General features: G+C 46.2%; 2 protein-coding genes across 5 annotated transcripts in view; both read right to left on the minus strand.

Annotated features, from left to right (window-relative positions):
• The window catches only part of LOC134339546 (fermitin family homolog 3-like), a 93,257-nt gene extending 90,412 nt beyond the window's left edge, over window positions 1-2,845 (minus strand). Inside the window, exon 1 of the mRNA XM_063036159.1 lies at window positions 2,204-2,845. The gene's annotated coding sequence lies outside the window, so the exon portion shown is untranslated. The remainder of the gene's footprint in view (window positions 1-2,203) is intronic.
• A 16,279-nt stretch (window positions 2,846-19,124) lies between these two features.
• stip1 (stress-induced phosphoprotein 1) overlaps window positions 19,125-20,010 on the minus strand; it is a 57,313-nt gene continuing 56,427 nt past the window's right edge. For all 4 annotated transcript variants that reach the window (XM_063036406.1, XM_063036405.1, XM_063036404.1 and 1 more), the window contains one exon: window positions 19,125-19,557. In XM_063036406.1, the coding sequence (XP_062892476.1) occupies window positions 19,485-19,557 (73 nt within the window). In that variant the 3' untranslated portion in view covers window positions 19,125-19,484. The remainder of the gene's footprint in view (window positions 19,558-20,010) is intronic.

Consider the following 20,010-nt stretch of genomic DNA (forward strand, 5'->3'; position numbering starts at 1 on the left):
GCTGATGGGTGAGTCCAGAACCAGAGACCACAGTTTAAGAATAAGGGGTAGGCCATTTAGAACGGAGTTAAGGAAAAACTTCTTCACCCAGAGAGTGGTGGATATGTGGAATGCTCTGCCCCAGAAGGCAGTGGAGGCCAAGTCTCTGGATGCTTTCAAAAAAGAGATGGATAGAGCTCTTAAAGATAGCGGAATCAAAGGTTTTGGGGATAAGGCAGGAACTGGATATTGATCGTGGATGATCAGCCATGATCACAGTGAATGGCAGTGCTGGCTCGAAGGGCCGAATGGCCTACTCCTGCACCTACTGTGTGTTCCTCTCCAAAGACGCTGCCTGACCTGTCATTGCACTATGTTCGTTTACTAGCTCACACAAAATGCTGGAGGAACTCAGCAGGTCAGGCAACGTTCATGGAGAGAAACAAACATAAGACCATAAGACATGGGAGCAGAATTAGGCCATTTGGCCCTGTTGAAACAGCCAACGTTTCGGGTCACGACCTTTCATCAGAACTGGAAGGGAGGGGGAGGAAGAAGTCAGAATGAGAAGCCAAATGTTCCAATTTTAATGTGCAAGAGAAGTTTGGATAGTATGTAGATGGGAAGGGTACGGAGGACTGTACAGGACTATACAGAATAACAGTTCAGCACAGACTAGATGGGCTGAAGGACCTGTTTCTGTGCTGAGGCCCTCTATAACTCAGACCCAGCCTAAGTATCCATTAATATAAAGCGTTCAACCCTCATAACGGAAGTTGGGAATCTGGTAACCAAGTTACCTGAAGAAATTCTCTAACACAAAAAAACCCTCCAGCCAATTTCCTGAGGAACTCTGCCCGCCGAAAGGTCAGTTTGCAGGTTGAGTCGGTGGTGAGGAAAGTGAAAGTATTTATTTCGAGAGGACTCAAATACAAAAGCAAGGATTTAATGCTGAGGCTGGTTAGTTAGGCCTCACTTGGGAGTATTGTTAGTGGTTTTGGGCCTCTTATCGAAGAAAGGACGTGCTGACATTGGAGAGAGTCCACAGGGGGTTTCCGAAAATGATTCTGGGATTGAAGGGCTAGTCACAGGAGGGCCTGTAAATTCAGAGGAATGACAGGGGATCTCGTTGAAACTCATCAAATGTTGAAAGGCCTTGATAGAGTGGATGTAGGGTGGAGAAGATGTTCCCTTTGGTGGGGGGGATCTAAGATCATTTAGAACAGAGATGAGAAGGGACTTGTTTAGCCAGAAAAGTGTTGAATCTGTGGAATTCGTTGCCACAGGCGGTTGTGGGGGCCAAGTCACTGGAAATATTTAAGGCAGGGGTTGACTGATTCTTGATTAGTCAGGGCTCAAAGGGATGCGGGGAGAAAGGCAGGAGATTGGGGGGGGTGGCTGACTCCGCCATGATGAAATGGTGGAGCAGCCTCGCCGGGCCCCAACTCTACCCCTGTATCTTATGGGAACATGGGGGCCTGATGTGGAAACGCGGGAGGGATTCATTTGCTCAGTCCCCGCGGCTGCAGCTTTCGGATCCCCGGTATGTCGTCAGGTAGCGGTCTCCTAACCAAATGAGGACATCATTGTTAGGCGGAACCGGGGGGGGGGGGTAGAAATCACGTGTTCTTCCCCGCCCACACAATATAACCCGAGAAGAAATGGTTTTTAGAAAAAGAATGTCTACTTCTTTTCAAAAAAAAAATTAAAAACTGAGGGAAGAAAAATATTTCAACCTGGTTTACAACAGGTTCAATGAAATAAGGGCGGGAGTGGGCCACACAAAAACTATTCTTCTGAACGAGCATTGTAAAACTCGTTGTAGTAAAGTCCTATAACTTGAGTTGTCTACCAATATGCAGGTACTTTTAACTGGAGAAGTTGGAGGCTTGTGTTGCCCTCAGAAGGTTAAGGGGGGGTGGAATTTAATGGAGGCGCTCCAAAGCCATGAGAGCTTTTGATGGGCCGGGGAGGAACTTGTTTCCGGGGAGGCGGCGGGCTCGGAGACTGGAGGGGTAAGGGGTGAGGGCGATCGGCGTAACGGGAAGGGGATTTGGTGAAAAACTTGGAAGGGGACAAGTTAGCAAGGCTGGTGGGGAGGAAATAAACCTTATGGGGCTAGTACAAGTCTAACGGGCCGAGTGGACCCCCCATCTCTGAGACAGTGACCAAGGAAAACACTCTAGTTTTTTAAAATAAAACATGACGTAAAGTATTTCCTCACCAGTGAACGCAGAATCCAGGTAGTCCTTCAGTCGCTTGTCAAGAGTTTAAAGCAGTAAGACCTCCGTGGTCGGGATAAGCGTTGATATTAAAAGTTCTCTCTTGTGTTCCTGGGCTCGTTTGCGCTGCAGGGCGTCACCAACTGCAGTTTCCGTCGAGTAAGGCAATCGTGTGACGCTTCTGCTACAGACCGAGTGAACACACACCTTACTCAGCCTCAAAATGCCTCCGTGACTCCACTCAGCATCACCGCCAGGATCAATCCAACATTCAATTGGACAGAGCTGACTGCTTTCACGGAAAATACACACTCCCACCAGCAAATGAATCAACTTGCCCCAGAGGCGTCCCGAGGCAATGTTCTGTCTCGGGAGTATGAAGCAACCCCCTTCAGTTGGGGTGTAGTTCCTGTGTGTGTGTGTCTCTCTCTGCCTTCCTGGTCTGTGGCCACCGAAATATTGCCCTCGCTTGGTCGCCTGCTTGTACCCAGGGCAGATTCGTTTTAAAACTTTCTCTTCACTCGAAGAATTCAGCTCCAGGTTGGGACTTGCAGAAGGGCGTGCAGAGAGGGGTCATTAGGAGTCTGGTTGCCCTGAATTAGAGGCTGCGGCGTGTACGGTCTGGTCTACCGTTGAACCATCTCCCGCCGGCTTTTGCGCAGTCTGTGTTTTAAACAGCAATCAAAATCAGGTTTATTAGCACTGATAATACGTCGTGAAATTTGTTGTTTTGTGGCAGCAGCACAGTGCAATACATAAATAAAAATTATAATCTACAATAAGTATTATTGTGTTTGGGTGGCGGGGCAGAGATATGTCTCCAGTAAAGGAGGTGTAAAAAGTGCTCCGTCCCTCCGCTGGCTTGTTACCCGTGGGCAAGGTGTAGCACCTGCTTATCCCACCCCCCAAAATCAGGATCACATGAAACCATTCGAGCAGCCAGTGCATATCACAAGTCCTGGTATGCGACTGCTGACGCCTGGCGGACAATCTCTGAAGGGTATTGATAATGGCTGGGGAGAGGGGAGGCCGCCCATCTTGTAAAGACAGAAGACGACAACGGCAACCCACTTCTGCAGAAACATTGGCCAAGAACAATCGTGGCCGTCGGAAAGACCGTGATCGCCCATGTCATACAACGCGGTGCAAGCAGTGCGGTGGTTAGCACGACGCTTTACAGCACCGGCGACCCCGGGTTCGAGTCCCGCCGTCGCCCGTAAGGAGTTTGTACGTTCTCCCCCGTGACCGCGCGGGTTTCCTCCGGGTGCTCCGGTTTCCTCCCACCGTCCAAACTGGGATCATGGTTGCAGTGGATGACCATTACATCTTCTGTCCGGTGAGATCCAACGCTTCGTGGAGAGCGAAGGGCGCGGCAAGGCACAGTAACACAAAATCCTCTGCAGATGCTGGGGGGTCAAAGCAACACGCACAACACACTGGAGGAACTCAGCAGGTCGGGCAGCAGCCGTGGAAACGAGCAGTCAGGGACGAAGGGTCTCGGCCCGAAATGTTAACACGAGGAAATCTGCAGATGCTGGAATACTTTCAAATCTCTTCTTACTAGCTCTTCTTTCAGTTAGTCCTGACGAAGGGTCTCAGCCCGAAACGTCGACTGTACCTCTTCCTATAGATGCTGCCCGGCCTGCTGCGTTCACCAGCAACGTTGCTGTGTGCGGCCCGAGATGTTGACTGCTCATTTCCACCAGCTGCCTGACCTGCTGAGTTCCTCCACCGGGGTTGTGCGTGTTGCAAGGCACAGAAGATGTCACGGCCATCCACTGCAACCAGGCTGTGACGCTTGTTCACACCATTGGTCATTGTAAATTGGCCCATGATTAAGCTAGGATTAAATCGGGGGATTGGTGGGCAACGCAGCTCGAAGGACTTGGCCTTTTCTCCTTGGAGCGACGGAGGATGAGAGGTGACCCGATAGAGGTGTGTGAGATGATGAGAGGTATTGATCGTGTGGATAGTCCCAAGACTGAAATGGCTAACACCAGGGGGCATAGTTTTAAGCTGCTTGGAAGTAGGTACAGAGGGGATGTCAGAGGTAAGTTTTTCACACAGAGAATGGTGGGTGTGTGGAATGGGCTGCCGGCAACGGTGGTGGGGGTGGATACAATAGGGTCTTTTAAGGGACTCTTAGGTAGGTACGTGGAGTTTAGAAAAATAGAGGGCTATGCGGTAGGGAAATTCTAGGAAATTTCTAGAGTACAACATTGTGGGCCGAAGGGCCTGTAATGTGCCGTAGATTTCTATGTTCTAAGAACCAGAAGGGTCTATTCTGCACTGTATCTCAATAAATGAATGAATGAACGAATAAATAGATAAGTAAATAAATATATGGCGAGATAGATTTTTAAAAATGGCAAACAAATGATCATCGTGTATCCTATGCCGGAGCCCCAGGATCTTTAAATCCCTGCCGGAGACGCCGCAGGCTGCATGCCGGCGAATCTGCAAGTCTGCCGGGGGCCGGAGACAGCTATCCTGTGTGGGGCGGCCGGTGGGAGGGAGGGGCAGGGCTTGCTTTGCTGCCCCCGTTCTGATTCGTGGTGCACCGTCTTCTGTGGTGTCCTGCCGAGCATTCTGGGTACGATACGTTGGCGCCGGAATGTGTGGCGACATTTGCGGGCTGCCCCCGCCACCCCCCCCCACTCCCAGCAGAGCCTTGGGTGTGTTGGTTGTTCATGCAAAATGACGCATTCCACTCTACCTTTCGATGTTCACGTGACAAATAAATCTGAATCTGAATCCCACGTGACGGGAACGATTACGTGTTCCCGCCATGCTTAAAAGTTGCAAGTAATATTAAGACTGAAGGCTTTCCAGGCAGTAGGACAAGACAGCAGACTAAAACCACATTTCCTGATGGGAGGTGTACGATTTAAGCTAACAGCCACTCCAAATAAAAATGCCATTTGTTATGGGAACGATTCTGGGTCAAGATGAGGGCTACAGCTGTGGGGATAAAAAGCCACATCTGGCTGAATGCAAGAGAAGTTATTGGGTCAGTGGTCCCTGGAAACCCCAACTTGTCCAAATGTGTAAGGAAAGAGTTTGAATATTCAGCGTTATTTTAGCTTTTGAAGAATAGATCCCATTAGGTTTCTCTACTTGCATATAAGACATAGGAGCAGAATTAGGCTATTTGGCCCCTCGTGTCTGCTCCGCCATTCAATCATGGCTGATCTTTTTTTTGTCTTCCTCAACCCCATTCACCGGCCTCCTCCCCATAACCTTTGATGCCAATCAAGAACCTATCAAACTCTGCCTTAAATACACCTGGCCTCCGCAGCTGCCTGTGGTAACAAATTCCACAAATTCACCACCCTCTGGCTAAAGAAATTTCTCCGCATTTCTGTTTTAATTAGATGCCCTTCTGGTCCATTTAACAGAGGTGCGGAGAAATTTCTTCAGCTGGAGGAGGCTGTGCCTTTTTGTCCTAGACTCCCCCACCATGGGAAACATCCTTTCCACATCTACTCTGTCTAGGCCTTTCAACATTCGAAAGGTTTCAATGAGATCCTCCCTCATCCTTCTAAGTTCCAGAGAGTACAGACCCAGAGCTATCAAACGTTCCCCATATTATAACCCTTCCATTTCCAGAATCATCCTTGTGAACCTCCTCTGAACCCTCTCCAATGCCAGCACATCTTTTCTTAGATGAGGAGCCCAAAACTGTTCACAATACTCCAGGTGAGGCCTCACCAGTGACTTACAAAACCTCAGCATCACACCCCTGCTTTTGTATTCTAGACCTCTTGAAGTGAATGCTAACATGGCATTTGCCTTTCTCACCTGCAAGTTAACCTTTAAGGTGTTCTGCACAAGGACTTCCGAGTCCCCTTGCACCTCAGATTTTTGGATTTTCTCCCCATTTAGGAAATAGTCTGTACCTTTATTTTTACGACTGCAGTGCATGGCCATGCACTTTCCAACATTGTATTTCATTTGCCACTCCCTTGCCCATTCTCCTAATCTGTATAAGTCCTTCTGCAGCCGACCTGTTTCCTCAACACTACTTGCCCCTCCACCAATCTTCATATCATTTACAAACTTGGCAACAAAGTCATCTGTATCATCTAAATTGTTTATATACTGTATAAAAAGAAGCAGTCACACCACTAATCACTGGCAGCCAACCGGAAAAAGATCCTTTTATTCCCAGTCGCCGCCTCCTACCAGTCAGCCAATGCTCTAACCATGTTAGTAACTTCCCTAAGTTCAGCTCACTGCTCAGCAAAGTTTGCTCATCTCTGCTCTGAACTGAGGCTGTGGCCGGCAACTAGAGAGCTCCCGGACTGGCTACAGTGATGACTGGCTTCGAAGCTGTGGGCTCATCATCATCATCATTGTTGGCTAAACCATCTGAGGGGTAGCTGGCAGCCTCATACCCCGGTGAGACAGGGACATGCCTGTCCTCCCATGAAAAGCCAGCTCTGGCGGACTGGGCGGGCAAGATCTACAGTGAGGTCCAACAGCCGGGAAGGCGGGTCTGCAACGCGCCACGGAGAGTGACGGGCGCGACGAGGCACAGAAGACGTCACGGTCATCCATTGGAACCAGGGAAGACAATAGACAATAGGTGCAGGAGTAGGCCATTCGGCCCTTCAAGCCAGCACCGCCATTCACTGTGATCATGGCTGATTATCCACAATCAGTATCCAGTTCCTGCCTTGTCCCCATAACCTTTGATTCCGCTATCTTTAAGAGCTCTATCCATCTCTTTCTTGAAAACATCCAGAGACTTGGCCTCCACAGCCTTCTGGGGCAGAGCATTCCAGATATCCACCACTCTCTGGGTGAAAAATTTTTTCCTCAACTCCGTTCTAAATGGCCTACCCCTCATTCTTAAACTGTGGCCTCTGGTTCTGGACTCACCCATCAGCGGGAACATGCTTCCTGCCTCTAGCGTGTCCAATCCCTTAATAATCTTATATGTTTCAATCAGATCCCCTCTCATCCTTCTAAATTCCGGTGTATACAAGCCCAGTCGCTCCAATCTTTCAACATATGACAGTCCCGCCATCCCGGGAATTAACCTTGTGAACCTACGCTGCACTCCCTCAATAGCAAGAATGTCCTTCCTCAAACTTGGAGACCAAAACTGCACACAGTACTCCAGGTATGGTCTCACCAGGGCCCTGTACAGCTGCAGAAGGACCTCTTTGCTCCTATACTCAATTCCCCTTGTTATGAAGGCCAGCATGCCATTAGCTTTCTTCACTGCCTGCTTTACCTGCATGCTTGCTTTCAGTGAGTGATATACAAGAACACCTAGATCTCGTTGTACTTCCCCTTTTCCTAACTTGACTCCATTTAGATAATAACCTGCCTTTCTGTTCTTACGACCAAAGTGGATAACCTTACATTTATCCACATTAAACTGCATCTGCCATGCATCCGCCCACTCACCCAGCCTGTCCAAGTCACCCTGCATTCTCATAACATCCTCCTCACATTTCACACTGCCACCCAGCTTTGTGTCATCTGCAAATTTGCTAACGTTACTTTTAATCCCTTCATCTAAATCATTAAAGTATATCGGAAGTATATCTGAAGACCTCAGTTCGTGACGGTTGTTTGTACCACTGGGCTTCTGAGGTCGAGAGAGCGGGACGACTTTTCCACCTCGAAAACTCTCCTGCACAGGCCTCCCTGTCATCATCGGACGCGATGGACAAGCACCATTGTTTGCAAGGTTGGTTTAATCCACCTGTCACTGCACGCTACATTTTCTGGTTCTACTGATGTTTGGACGATTTAAACACCGGTCCAGATGGATTGAAAAGACAAGGTATCGGGACAAGAGGTGAGGGTCGGGCCAGATCTGCCCGCTGCTCTGCGATGTATGCTCGGCTCCGCACTGAACTGAGGCTGGGGCTGTGGCCTGCTCCGGGATTCGTGTCTATGGACTCGCTTTTGTTCTGAACACTTGCTTTGTTCTGACTTGCTTGCTTTTACTGTTTGCAAGATTTGTGTTTTTTTTCTCTCTGCACGTTGGGGTGTTTGACGGCCTTCTTTGTTAATGGGTTCTTTAGGGTTCCTTCGTTTTGGGGGCTGCCTGTAAGGAGACGAAGCTCAAGGTTGTATATGGTACACACACTTTGAACTTCCCTCCTTCAGGAGAACGTGTAGCTATTGGGACAGGGAGTGGCTTTTATTGAGTTGCATGACATGTCACAATTGTGTTGGGCAGACTAGGGGACCCAGATGATGAATCATTTTTAAATCAATGTGTAAGGGGTTTCTTCATTTATGTTACTGCGTAGTCTAATTAAAATGGCTTCTCTGTTATGTTAACTGCTGAGAAAGTCCTCCCGCTAGTGGTTTGTTTGGATCATGTTACTGATAAGAGGATGAACAAACCAATTGGGATAGATGTTATTCTTTCTGTGTATTTGTAAGTTTGTGTGATGCACGGGTTTTTGTGCAGAAGGCGGGAAAGAGAGACAGAGGATGGACCAGGTGCTGTGAGTCCGCTAACGGGGTCGGACCCCGAGCAGGAGTCCAAGGTCCAGGGTGTTCGGTGAGGAGAGGAGACCGAGACGGACTCGTGTGGAGCGTCTGGTCGACCACCGTTGTTGGTCCCAGGCAGCAGGTCGAGGTGGTCCGAGGGGATCACAGAGTGAAGAAGGAGGGTCCCGAGCTCCAACTGTTTGTGCACAAAGAGATTGAACTTTGATAAGTGTGGCGCCTTTTACTTTCCTTTTATATTTTATTTTCTATTAATTATATAGTTCCAGTAACATCTATAAACTGTAAATCATTTAATCGTATCTGGTGTATTGTCTGTTATTTGGCGGGGTGTGGTACATCACACAGCATCCACACGAACTAATTACCCGGTTTGGCGGGGCCGAGGCTGTTTTCCTAGACAACAGCGAACTGAGCGACTCTGAGGCTGGCCAGGGTGGGGCTACAAACGTTTATACAAACCTCCCTGCAGAACAGTGAAGTTGTTGATGGCTTTTGCAGTTTAACCTAGTTATCTGCTCTGTCAACTAGACTGCTAGCTCTGCCTCTTTAGAACGGTCAGTCTCTGTAGATCTTCTGCAGAACCTGTCAACTAAGGTTTTATTTCCCTTAAGCTCATACCTTTTTTTTTGCTCGCCTCCCACTATTGCTTGCTCATTCAACATCCGTAACATATTCTGTTCTCACTGTTAATACCCTCATTTTAGTTTTAGGATTCCTAGTCACAGAGCACCAAGAGACAGAAAGAGACCCTTCGGCCCATTTATTCCATACTAAGCTATTATTCTGCCTATTCCCAAGGACCAGCACCAGGACCACACCCCTCCCTCCACATCCATGTACTTATCCAAACTTCTCTTAAATGTTGAAATTGAACTTCTGCTGGCGGCTCATTCCATACTCTCAGCTCTCTGAGTGAAGAGGGTCCCCTTAAACATTTCACCTGTCACTCTTAACCCATGATGGTGCTTCTACTTCATAATTCTGTATACAGTCCCTCTATCAAATCTATTCTGCGACACCACGTCTTAACCTATTCAACCTTTCCTTACAACGCAGGTTCTCAAGTCCTGTCAACACGCCTGTAAGTTTTCCGGCCGAGGCCTCTTCAAAAGCTGGCATTGCTTATTTTTCTGCTCACAAAGCTAGTGTCTAATCAACAGGCTTCAAACACACGATCCTTGACTTCTTCATCGGGAGATCTCAGTCAGTGCAGATCAGCAGTAATATCTCACCTTCGCAGAGAGTCAACACGGGCACACCTCAGTGCGTGTTCAGTCCACTGCTCTAGTGTCTCTCCACACCCACCACTGTGTCACTAGGTGCCATCTACAAATTTGCCGATGACACGACCGTCGTTTGGCAGAATCTCGGATGGCGATGAGGAGGCGTGCAGCAAAGACAGAGGGATCACTCCTTGTACGCCTCCTGCTGGTTGAGTGGTGTTACAGCAACAATCTTGCCCTCAACGTCAGTAAGACCAAGCGATTGATTGAAGGGAAAAGTTGACTTCACCACCATGGGCACCAGCCTCCACAGCATCGAGGACATCTTCAAAACATGATGACTCAAAAAGGTGACATTCAGCATTAAAGACCCCCATCTCTGTGGGCATGCCCTCTTCTCATTGCTACCATGTACAGGAACCCGAAGACACAAACTCAACATCTTAGGAACAGCTTCTTCTCCTCCACCATCAGATTTCCGAATGGACGATGAACCTGACTATTTTTTTTGCTCTCATAGAAACATAGAAAATAGGTGCAGGAGTAGGCCATTCGGCCCTTCGAGCCTGCACCGCCATTCAGTACGATCATGGCTGATCATCCAACTCAGAACCCTGTACCTGCCTCTCCATATCCCCTGATCCCTCTAGCCACAAGGGCCATATCTAACTCCCTCTTAAATATAGCCAATGAACCGGCCTCAACTGTTTCCTGTGGCAGAGAATTCCACAGATTCACCACTCTCTGTGTGAAGAAGTTTTTCCTCATCTCGGTCCTAAAAGGCTTCCCCTTTATTCTCAAACTGTGACCCCTCATTCTGGACTTCCCCAACATCAGGAACAATCTTCCTACATCAAGCCTGTCCAATCCCTTCAGAATTTTATACGTTTCAATAAGATCCCCCCTCAATCTTCTAAATTCCAGAGAGTATAAGCCTAGCCAATCCAGTCTTTCATCATATGAAAGTCCTGCCATCCCAGGAATCAATCTGGTGAACCTTCTTTGTACCCCCTCTATGGCAAGAATGTCTTTCCTCAGATTAGGGGACCAAAACTGCACACAATACTCTAGGTGTGGTCTCACCAAGGCCTTTTTGCACTACTTCTTAAATTTAATCTTTAAAAATATATACATATACTTCTTGTTTTTAATGCATTGCACTGTATTGCAGCCGCAAAAGCAACAAACTTCATGACATATGCCAGTGATACTAAACCCAATTCTGAATCCGCGTTGCCAGTCAGCTTGTGAGATGCCAGTCTCTGGATTTCCTTTCTTTAAGCCCTCTTTGCCAACGGAAATGGTCTAAAACTGTGTCCAGGCATTTTGGAATTTGTGCTATCGAAATGCAATCTGTTGGTCTGCAGCTTTGGAAAATCCTATTTTTCCCCCCTGAATTTTCTGAAAAGGATGCAACCAGGTAGCCCTTTGAATGGTCTGAGCTGATCTTGGAGCCACATTGGTGCAAGTAGATGTCCTACGCCTTAATATTCACATGCATGTTATATTTATTGCTGTTTAGGCTGACTTATGGCTCTGGACACCAGAGATTCTGCAGATGCCGAAATTCCAGAGCAGCACACACAAAATGGTAGAGGAGCACAGCAGGTCAGGCAGCATCTATGGAGGGGAATAAACAGTCAACGTCTCGGGCTGAGACCCTGATAAAGATGTTGGCATTTTTATTTCTGTGTCCCCGAGCAGCAGTACTTCCTTCTGTAATCCATCCATTCTGCATAACAACCTTATATGAGTAAATCATTTCCATAACTAGTTTCCTAGACCTTGTTTTGTCTTCGCCCATTTCATGGTCTAAACATTCACAAAGCAAATTGGGACCCATTGCCAATTCACCGCCTCCCCAGTGAGCTATTTCTGTAACGTTTGCAACCTGCATGCCGTGGTTTTGAAGTTCTGCTCCAGTTCCAAAGTTTTCCCCAGTAGTGATATTTGGTTCAGGCATTTCTCTGCTCCTGGCACATTGATAAAATGTCTCCCCCACCAACCTACTTCTTTTCCTGCAATTCATTGTCGTTATGAGGACGCTGATTGGTTAAAGTGGGAGGGCCAGAGATAATTTCTAGAACATAAAAACAAAGATGTAATGTTGAGGCGATATAAAGCAATGGGGAGGCCTCACTTGGAGTATTGTGGTGAGTTTTGGGACCCTTATCTTACTTAGAAAGGATGTGCTGACATTGGAGAGGGTTCAAAGGAGGTTCACAAGAATGAGGAGAATATAGGGAGCTAGGAAGGGAGTTGAGAAAAAGGACCGCAAAGGTAGTAATCTCGGGATTACCGCCTGTGCCACGCGACAGTGAGAGTAGGAATGCGATGAGGTGGAGGATAAATGCGTGGCTGAGGGATTGGAGCAGGGGGCAGGGATTCAAGTTTTTGGATCATTGGGACCTCTTTTGGTGCAGGCATGACCTGTACAAAAAGGACGGGTTACACTTGAATCCTAGGGGGACCAATATCCTGGCAGGGAGATTAGCGGGGGCGACTGAGGTGACTTTAAACTAGAATGGTTGGGGGGTGGGAATCAAATTAAAGAGGCTAGGTGTGAGGAGGTTAGTTCACAACAGAGGGATGGGAACCAGTGCAGAGAGACAGAGGGGTGTAAAGTGAGCGTAGAAGCAAAAAGTACAAAGGAGAAAAGTAAAAGTGGCAGGCCGACAAATCCAGGGCAAGCATTAAAAAGGGCCACTTTTCAACATAATTGTACAAGGGCTAAGAGAGTTGTAAAAGAGCGTCTGAAGGCTTTATGTGTCAATGCAAGGAGCATTCGTAATAAGGTGGATGAATTGAAAGTGCAGATTGTTATTAATGATTATGATATAGTTGGGATCACAGAGACATGGCTCCAGGGTGACCAGGGATGGGAGATCAACGTTCAGGGATATTCAATATTCAGGAGGGATAGACATGAAGGAAGGGGAGGTGGGGTGGCGTTGCTGGTTAAAAAAGAGATTAACACAATAGAAAGGAAGGACATAAGCCGGGAAGATGTGGAATCGATATGGGTAGAGCTGCGTAACACTAAGGGGCAGAAGACGCTGGTGGGAGTTGTGTACAGGCCACCTAACAGTAGTAGTGAGGTCAGAGATGGTATTAAACAGGAAATTAGAAATGTGTGCAATAAAGGAACAGCAGTTATAATGGGTGACTTCAATCTACATGTAGACTGGGTGAACCAAATTGGTAAAGGTGCTGAGGAAGAGGATTTCTTGGAATGTATGCGGGATAGTTTTTTGAACCAACATGTCGAGGAACCAACTAGAAAGCAGGCTATTCTGGACTGGGTTTTGAGCAATGAGGAAGGGTTAATTAGCGATCTTGTCGTGAGAGGCCCCTTGGGTAAGAGTGACCATAATATGGTGGAATTCTTCATTAATATGGAGAGTGACATAGTTAATTCAGAAACAAAGGTTCTGAACTTAAAGAGGGGTAACTTTGAAGGTATGAGACGTGAATTAGCTAAGATAGACTGGCAAATGACACTTAAAGGATTGACGGTGGATATGCAATGGCAAGCATTTATAGGTTGCATGGATGAATTACAACAATTGTTCATCCCAGTTTGGCAAAAGAATAAATCAAGGAAGGTAGTGCACCCGTGGCTGACAAGAGAAATTAGGGATAGTATCAATTCCAAAGAAGTAGCATACAAATTAGCCAGAGAAAGTGGCTCACCTGAGGACTGGGAGAAATTCAGAGTTCAGCAGAGGAGGACAAAGGGCTTAATTAGGAAGGGGAAAAAAGATTATGAGAGAAAACTGGCAGAGAACATAAAAACGGACTGTAAAAGCATTTATAGATATGTAAAAAGGAAAAGACTGGTAAAGACAAATGTAGGTCCCCTGCAGACAGAAACAGGTGAATTGATTATGGGGAGCAAGGACATGGCAGACCAATTGAATAATTACTTTGGTTCTGTCTTCACTAAGGAGGACATAAATAATCTTCCAGAAATAGTAAGGGACAGAGGGTCCAGTGAGATGGAGGAACTGAGCGAAATACATGTTAGTAGGGAAGTGGTGTTAGGTAAATTGAAGGGATTGAAGGCAGATAAATCCCCAGGGCCAGATGGTCTGCATCCTAGAGTGCTTAAGGAAGTAGCCCAAGAAATAGTGGATGCATTAGTGATAATTTTTCAAAACTTGTTAGATTCTGGACTAGTTCCTGAGGATTGGAGGGTGGCTAATGTAACCCCACTTTTTAAAAAAGGAGGGAGAGAGAAACCGGGGAATTATAGGCCGGTTAGCCTAACGTCGGTGGTGGGGAAACTGCTGGAGTCAGTTATCAAGGATGTGATAACAGCACATTTGGAAAGCAGTGAAATGATCGGACAAAGTCAGCATGGATTTGTGAAAGGAAAATCATGTCTGACGAATCTCATAGAATTTTTTTGAGGATGTAACTAGTAGAGTGGATAGGGGAGAACCAGTGGATGTGGTATATTTGGATTTTCAAAAGGCTTTTGACAAGGTCCCACACAGGAGATTAGTGTGCAAACTTAAAGCACACGGTATTGGGGGTAAGGTATTGGTGTGGGTGGAGAATTGGTTAGCAGACAGGAAGCAAAGAGTGGGAATAAACGGGACCTTTTCAGAATGGCAGGCGGTAACTAGTGGGGTACCGCAAGGCTCAGTGCTGGGACCCCAGTTGTTTACAATATATATTAATGACTTGGATGAGGGAATTAAATGCAGCATCTCCAAGTTTGCGGATGACACGAAGCTGGGTGGCAGTGTTAGCAGTGAGGAGGATGCTAAGAGGATGCAGGGTGACTTGGATAGGTTGGGTGAGTGGGCAAACTCATGGCAGATGCAATTTAATGTGGATAAATGTGAAGTTATCCACTTTGGTGGCAAAAATAGGAAAACAGATTATTATCTGAATGGTGGCCGATTAGGAAAAGGGGAGGTGCAATGAGACCTGGGTGTCATTATACACCAGTCATTGAAAGTGGGCATGCAGGTACAGCAGGCGGTGAAAAAGGCGAACGGTATGCTGGCATTTATAGCGAGACGATTCGAGTACAGGAGCAGGGAGGTACTACTGCAGTTGTACAAGGCCTTGGTGAGACCACACCTGGAGTATTGTGTGCAGTTTTGGTCCCCTAATCTGAGGAAAGACATCTTTGCCATAGAGGGAGTACAAAGAAGGTTCACCAGATTTATTCCTGGGATGGCAGGTCTTTCATATGAAGAAAGACTGGATGAACTGGGCTTGTACTCGTTGGAATTTAGAAGATTGAGGGGGGATCTGATTGAAACGTATAAGATCCTAAAGGGATTGGACAGGCTAGATGCGGGAAGATTGTTCCTGATGTTGGGGAGGTCCAGAACGAGGGGTCACAGTTTGAGGATAGAGGGGAAGCCTTTTAGGACTGAGATTAGGAAAAACTTCTTCACACAGAGAGTGGTGAATCTGTGGAATTCTCTGCCACAGCAAACTGTTGAGGCCAGTTCATTGGCTATGTTTAAGAGGGAGTTAGATATGGCCCTTGTGGCTACAGGGGTCAGGGGGTATGGAGGGAAGGCTGGGGCGGGGTTCTGAGTTGGATGATCAGCCATGATCATAATAAATGGCGGTGCAGGCTCGAAGGGCCGAATGGCCTACTCCTGCACCTATTTTCTATGTTTCTATTCCGGGATTGAAGGGCTTGGCATAGGAAGAGCTTTGGGCCTGTACTCACTGGAATTCGGAAGAATGAGGGGTGACCTCACTGAAACCTATTGAAAGTTAAAAGGCCTCAATAGAGTGGATGTGGTGAGAATGTTCCCTATCGTGGTGGGGGGGGCGGTTCTAGGACCAGAGGACACAGCCTCAGCATAGAGGGGTGCCCTTTTAGAACGGAGATGAGGAGGAATTTCTTTAGCCAGAGAGTGGTGAATCTGTGGAACTCTTTGCCACAACTGGCTGTGGAGGCCAAGTCATATTTGAGGCAGAGGTTGATAGATTTTTGACTGGTCAGGGAACGGAAAGATACTGGGAGAAGGCAGGGGACTGGGGCCGGGAGGGAAAATGGATCAGCCATGATGAAATGGTGGAGCAGACTCGATGGGCCAAATGGCCTATTTCTGCTCCTTAAGGTCTTGTGTTGACTGAGTTCTACTCTCATATTTACATCAGAACATGGCAGGGCATCTCCTTGGGGGCTATATTTAAGTGCTACATTGTGGGAGGGGGGGTAACAACATTATTCTTCACGGGAGACATTAAAAATAGAGTCCTGTCAACGGCCCCAGGTTAATGGAAACACAGTGGAACTTTCTTGCCCAGTTTTTAATGACTTAATAATGAGTGTAACCAAAATAGTTATTGAGTTGCAGCAACTACTGTGATACATGTACGTGTGAGTTCTAGCATTCAGTATAGGTTGAGAGTTTGGCCAGAGCTTTGGCAAGTTGATACAACGCTTCTTAAGATTGTTAACACAAGTGGACATCAACTGCATTTAGGTGAAACAAGCTGGGTTTCGACCCAAAATCATCAACCATTCTAAGCAAACTCATTTCCAAACCCCTAAACATGACACCCAAGATAGATAGATGGATACTTTATAGATCCCAAAGGAAATCACAGAAGAATTAGAAGTGCACAGATATAAATATTCGAAAAGATGTAGAAAAAATAAAACATAAATTACCTCCAACAGTCTAACACTTCCCCTACTATAGGTTGACTCATTATAGAGCCTAATGGCCATATTGTGCAAAAAACAGAAATGATATATATTAAAGAAGTGGGGTAGCGTTCATGGTTTCAATGTCCATTTTCTCCCCCTCCCATTGGTGCAGAAGGTACAAAAGCCTGAAAGCGTGTACTTCCAAGCTCAAGGACAGCAACTACTCTGTTATAAAACTATTGAACAGTTTTCTGATATATCAAGTTCTTGATGGTCTCCCTACCTTCCGCCCAAGACCTCTTTCAGAGTCGACGCCTCCAGAAGACACGGTACATCATTAAAGACCCCTCACACCCTCTCCATAAACTGTTTGTTCTTCTGCCATCAGGCAAACGTTACAGGAGCATCAAAACTAAAACCACAAGGCTACTAAACAGCTTCCTCCCACAGGCAGTCAGACTGCTAAATAGCTGCTCTACCTGACTCTGCTTTGGACACTTTTAACTTGCACTGGACACTTATAACTTGATTTTAACTGACACGTGGCTGTTGTGTTTTACTATTTATTGTTATGTTTATTATTTAGTGTTGCGTTTGTTATGTTATGATTGCACTGCCCCTGAGAAACGCTGTCTCATTCTGCCCTGCAGAGCTGATGTACGGTTAGAATGACAATAAAGTTTTTTGATTTGATTTGATTTCACCTCGTCTATCTGCCCCATGTTCTCTCTGTAACACTATTGTTTTGGTTTTACCTTGTACTACCTCAGTGTACTGTTGTAATGAGTTGATCTGAACGAATGGTTTGCAAGACAAGTTTGCTGTGTACCTCGGTACACGTTACAATAAACAAAATTTCCCGACGCCCACCCCACAGACGCTGCTCAGCCTGCTGACTTCTTCCAGCAGATTGTTTGTTGCTCCAGATTCTACCACTTGTTTCTCCGTCCCAACTGCATTTAAGCAATTGCTATAGTTCAAGTTTATGATCAATAGTGATGTTGCATGGAAACTAAGGTATGCTGAAACTCTCCGATCCTGTATGCTTGCGACTGGAGCACCAGCTTCTCCCCGATTGTGGGCACAAAGAGGTACTACAGATGCTGGAAAGACACAAAGTGCTGCAGGAGATCAGGTCCGGCAGCATCTATGGATGGTAATGAGCAGTTGATGTTTCAGGCTGGGTCCTAATGAAGGGTCTTGGCCCGAAACGTCAGCTGTTTATTCCCACCCATAGATGCTGCCCGGCCTGCTGAGCTCCTCCAGCACATTGTGTGCACTTCTCCCGGATCACGTTCCTTCGGGCAGGAAACTGCCAAGTGCAGTTTTCAAATTACACAAGGGTTTCCTCAACAGAAACACCGAATGCCAAAAGTCACTCTTGCTTGTTTAGCTCAAGTTAATACAGATTTGCGCTTGGGTCTTGGTTAGCATTAATTAGTACAAAACATGCCAGACCACAGTTGTCACCTGACCATGGAATGCTAGACTGGAGTCAGTCAGCACAGAAATGTGCTCTTCGGCCCAACTGGTCCATGCCAGGATCCCTCTCACGCTGTGTATTAACTCTCTGCCCTTAAACCAGTGCCCCGAGTTCAATTCTGCCGCTGTTCAGGAGTTTGTATGTTCTCAGTGCCCACATGGGCGTTCTAGTTTCCTCCCACATTTTAAATACATGCAGACTAGTAAGCTAATGGGTCACGTGGGTGTAATTGGGCAGCACTGGGCCAGAAAGGCCTGTTACCGTCCCGTATCTCTGAACAAATCTCATTTCGAAAACTTCAGTGTTGCTCAAAACTTAGTTTTAAATGGATTTTCCTACCTTCAAGCCATGCCCAAAATGGTGGGACTGGGAACATGAGCCAATGATACTAAAACTCAAGATATTTTATTTCCCCAAAGGCTTTTGAAGTAGGCAAGAAGAAAGAAAAACCATAGAAATGTTAAAAGTTACAGCCATACCACACAAACAGACCCTTAAAGCATGACCATGCCAGCCATCTCATACCCATCTAATCCCACTTACCAGCAACTTAGTCCATATTGTTGTAGCTTTGGCGATTCAAGTGCCTGACACTGTGTTCAGAGCTCAGCATGCCCATATGGAGTGTAGTATTGGCCACCTGAGTAACATGGTAATTAAAGGTTCAATATCTAGGACATTACCTTGGGAAGACGCAATGTTGTCAGTTTGCTTAATCCAATAATGGATTTAGAATATCTTAGTTTGGAGTTAAGTGTTAGTGGTGCTACTCGAGGTGTCCAAAACAAATTTCTGAAGTGGTGTAAAAAGTTGATGCTCAGGAGACCATGAACTTTAGGCCAAGTTTTCGGCCTTAATCTATACTTTTTCCCTCAAATGGCCAAAAAGTTGTGCTCGCATCACCATATTTGCCTTCATTGAGAGAAGGCTAGTGGAAACTTTTACAAAGTTCCAGGCACAGCAGAATGCTGCTCTATCTTAACCAGTGATGAAGGGGGTTAGAAAAGTATTTTAAAAAGGTCTGGTTACAAGAGATTGTGGTTCGTGAATTGCACGGTGAACAGCAACAGAAATGAATAAAAATAGACCAGCTATATGGTTGGATACAATACTTTATTGCAACTCTTGTGTAATCAAGAAACTGCAAGACCTCTGAACACCAACATCTCTGCAGTTTTTGCAAGATGACAACAGCAGCAGAGGTGCACATTTCACAGTCACCCAACACATGAAAAAATTAAAAGAACAAGTGCACAGGCCTTTTTTCGTATCAAGATTACACTAAATATATCTCACTAAATAATTAGATGTTACAAGATGAGATGCTGTACAATTTAATTTGGCTGTTTTGAGTTTTTTTAAATCCTGGTCTTCCCCAACCCACCACAAACCTCCCAAATCCCAGGGGGGGCATGTTCCTGAAGGACTATCCTTGTGTCTCTGATGAATCCAGATGATCATCACCGGATTGCAATTAGGCCAACATCAATAAGTTTTTGAATCTTCTGGGCTATAACAGGATTCTTCAAATGGCTGTGTGGGGGAGGGAGAAGGAGAGAACGTTAATGCTGTGTGGCAGCAGACATCTATATTGAAGGTCAAAGTTCAAAGTAAAATTTATTATTAGAGTACATACATGTCACTACATACAACTCAGATTCATTTTCTGAAAGATCAAGAGCACAGAGGACAACAAACTGTTGAAATAGAACTATAAATAAGTAGCAATAAATAATAAGAGAATGAAGTAAGATAGAGAATTCTTAAAGTGAGACCATTGGTTGTGGGAAAATCTCAATAGAATGAGCATTGTTATCCTCTTTTGTTCAAGAGCCTGATGGTCGAGGGGTAGTAACTGTTCTTGAATCTGGTGGTGAAAGTCCTGAGAAAAGAGCACGGCTTGGGTGGCGAGGATCTTTGATGATGGATGCTGCTTTCCTACAACAGTGTTTCATGTAGATATGTTCAATAGTTGGGAGGGCTTTA

The sequence above is a fragment of the Mobula hypostoma genome, chromosome 30 (genome assembly GCF_963921235.1).
Source record: "Mobula hypostoma chromosome 30, sMobHyp1.1, whole genome shotgun sequence".
NCBI lineage: Eukaryota > Metazoa > Chordata > Chondrichthyes > Myliobatiformes > Myliobatidae > Mobula > Mobula hypostoma.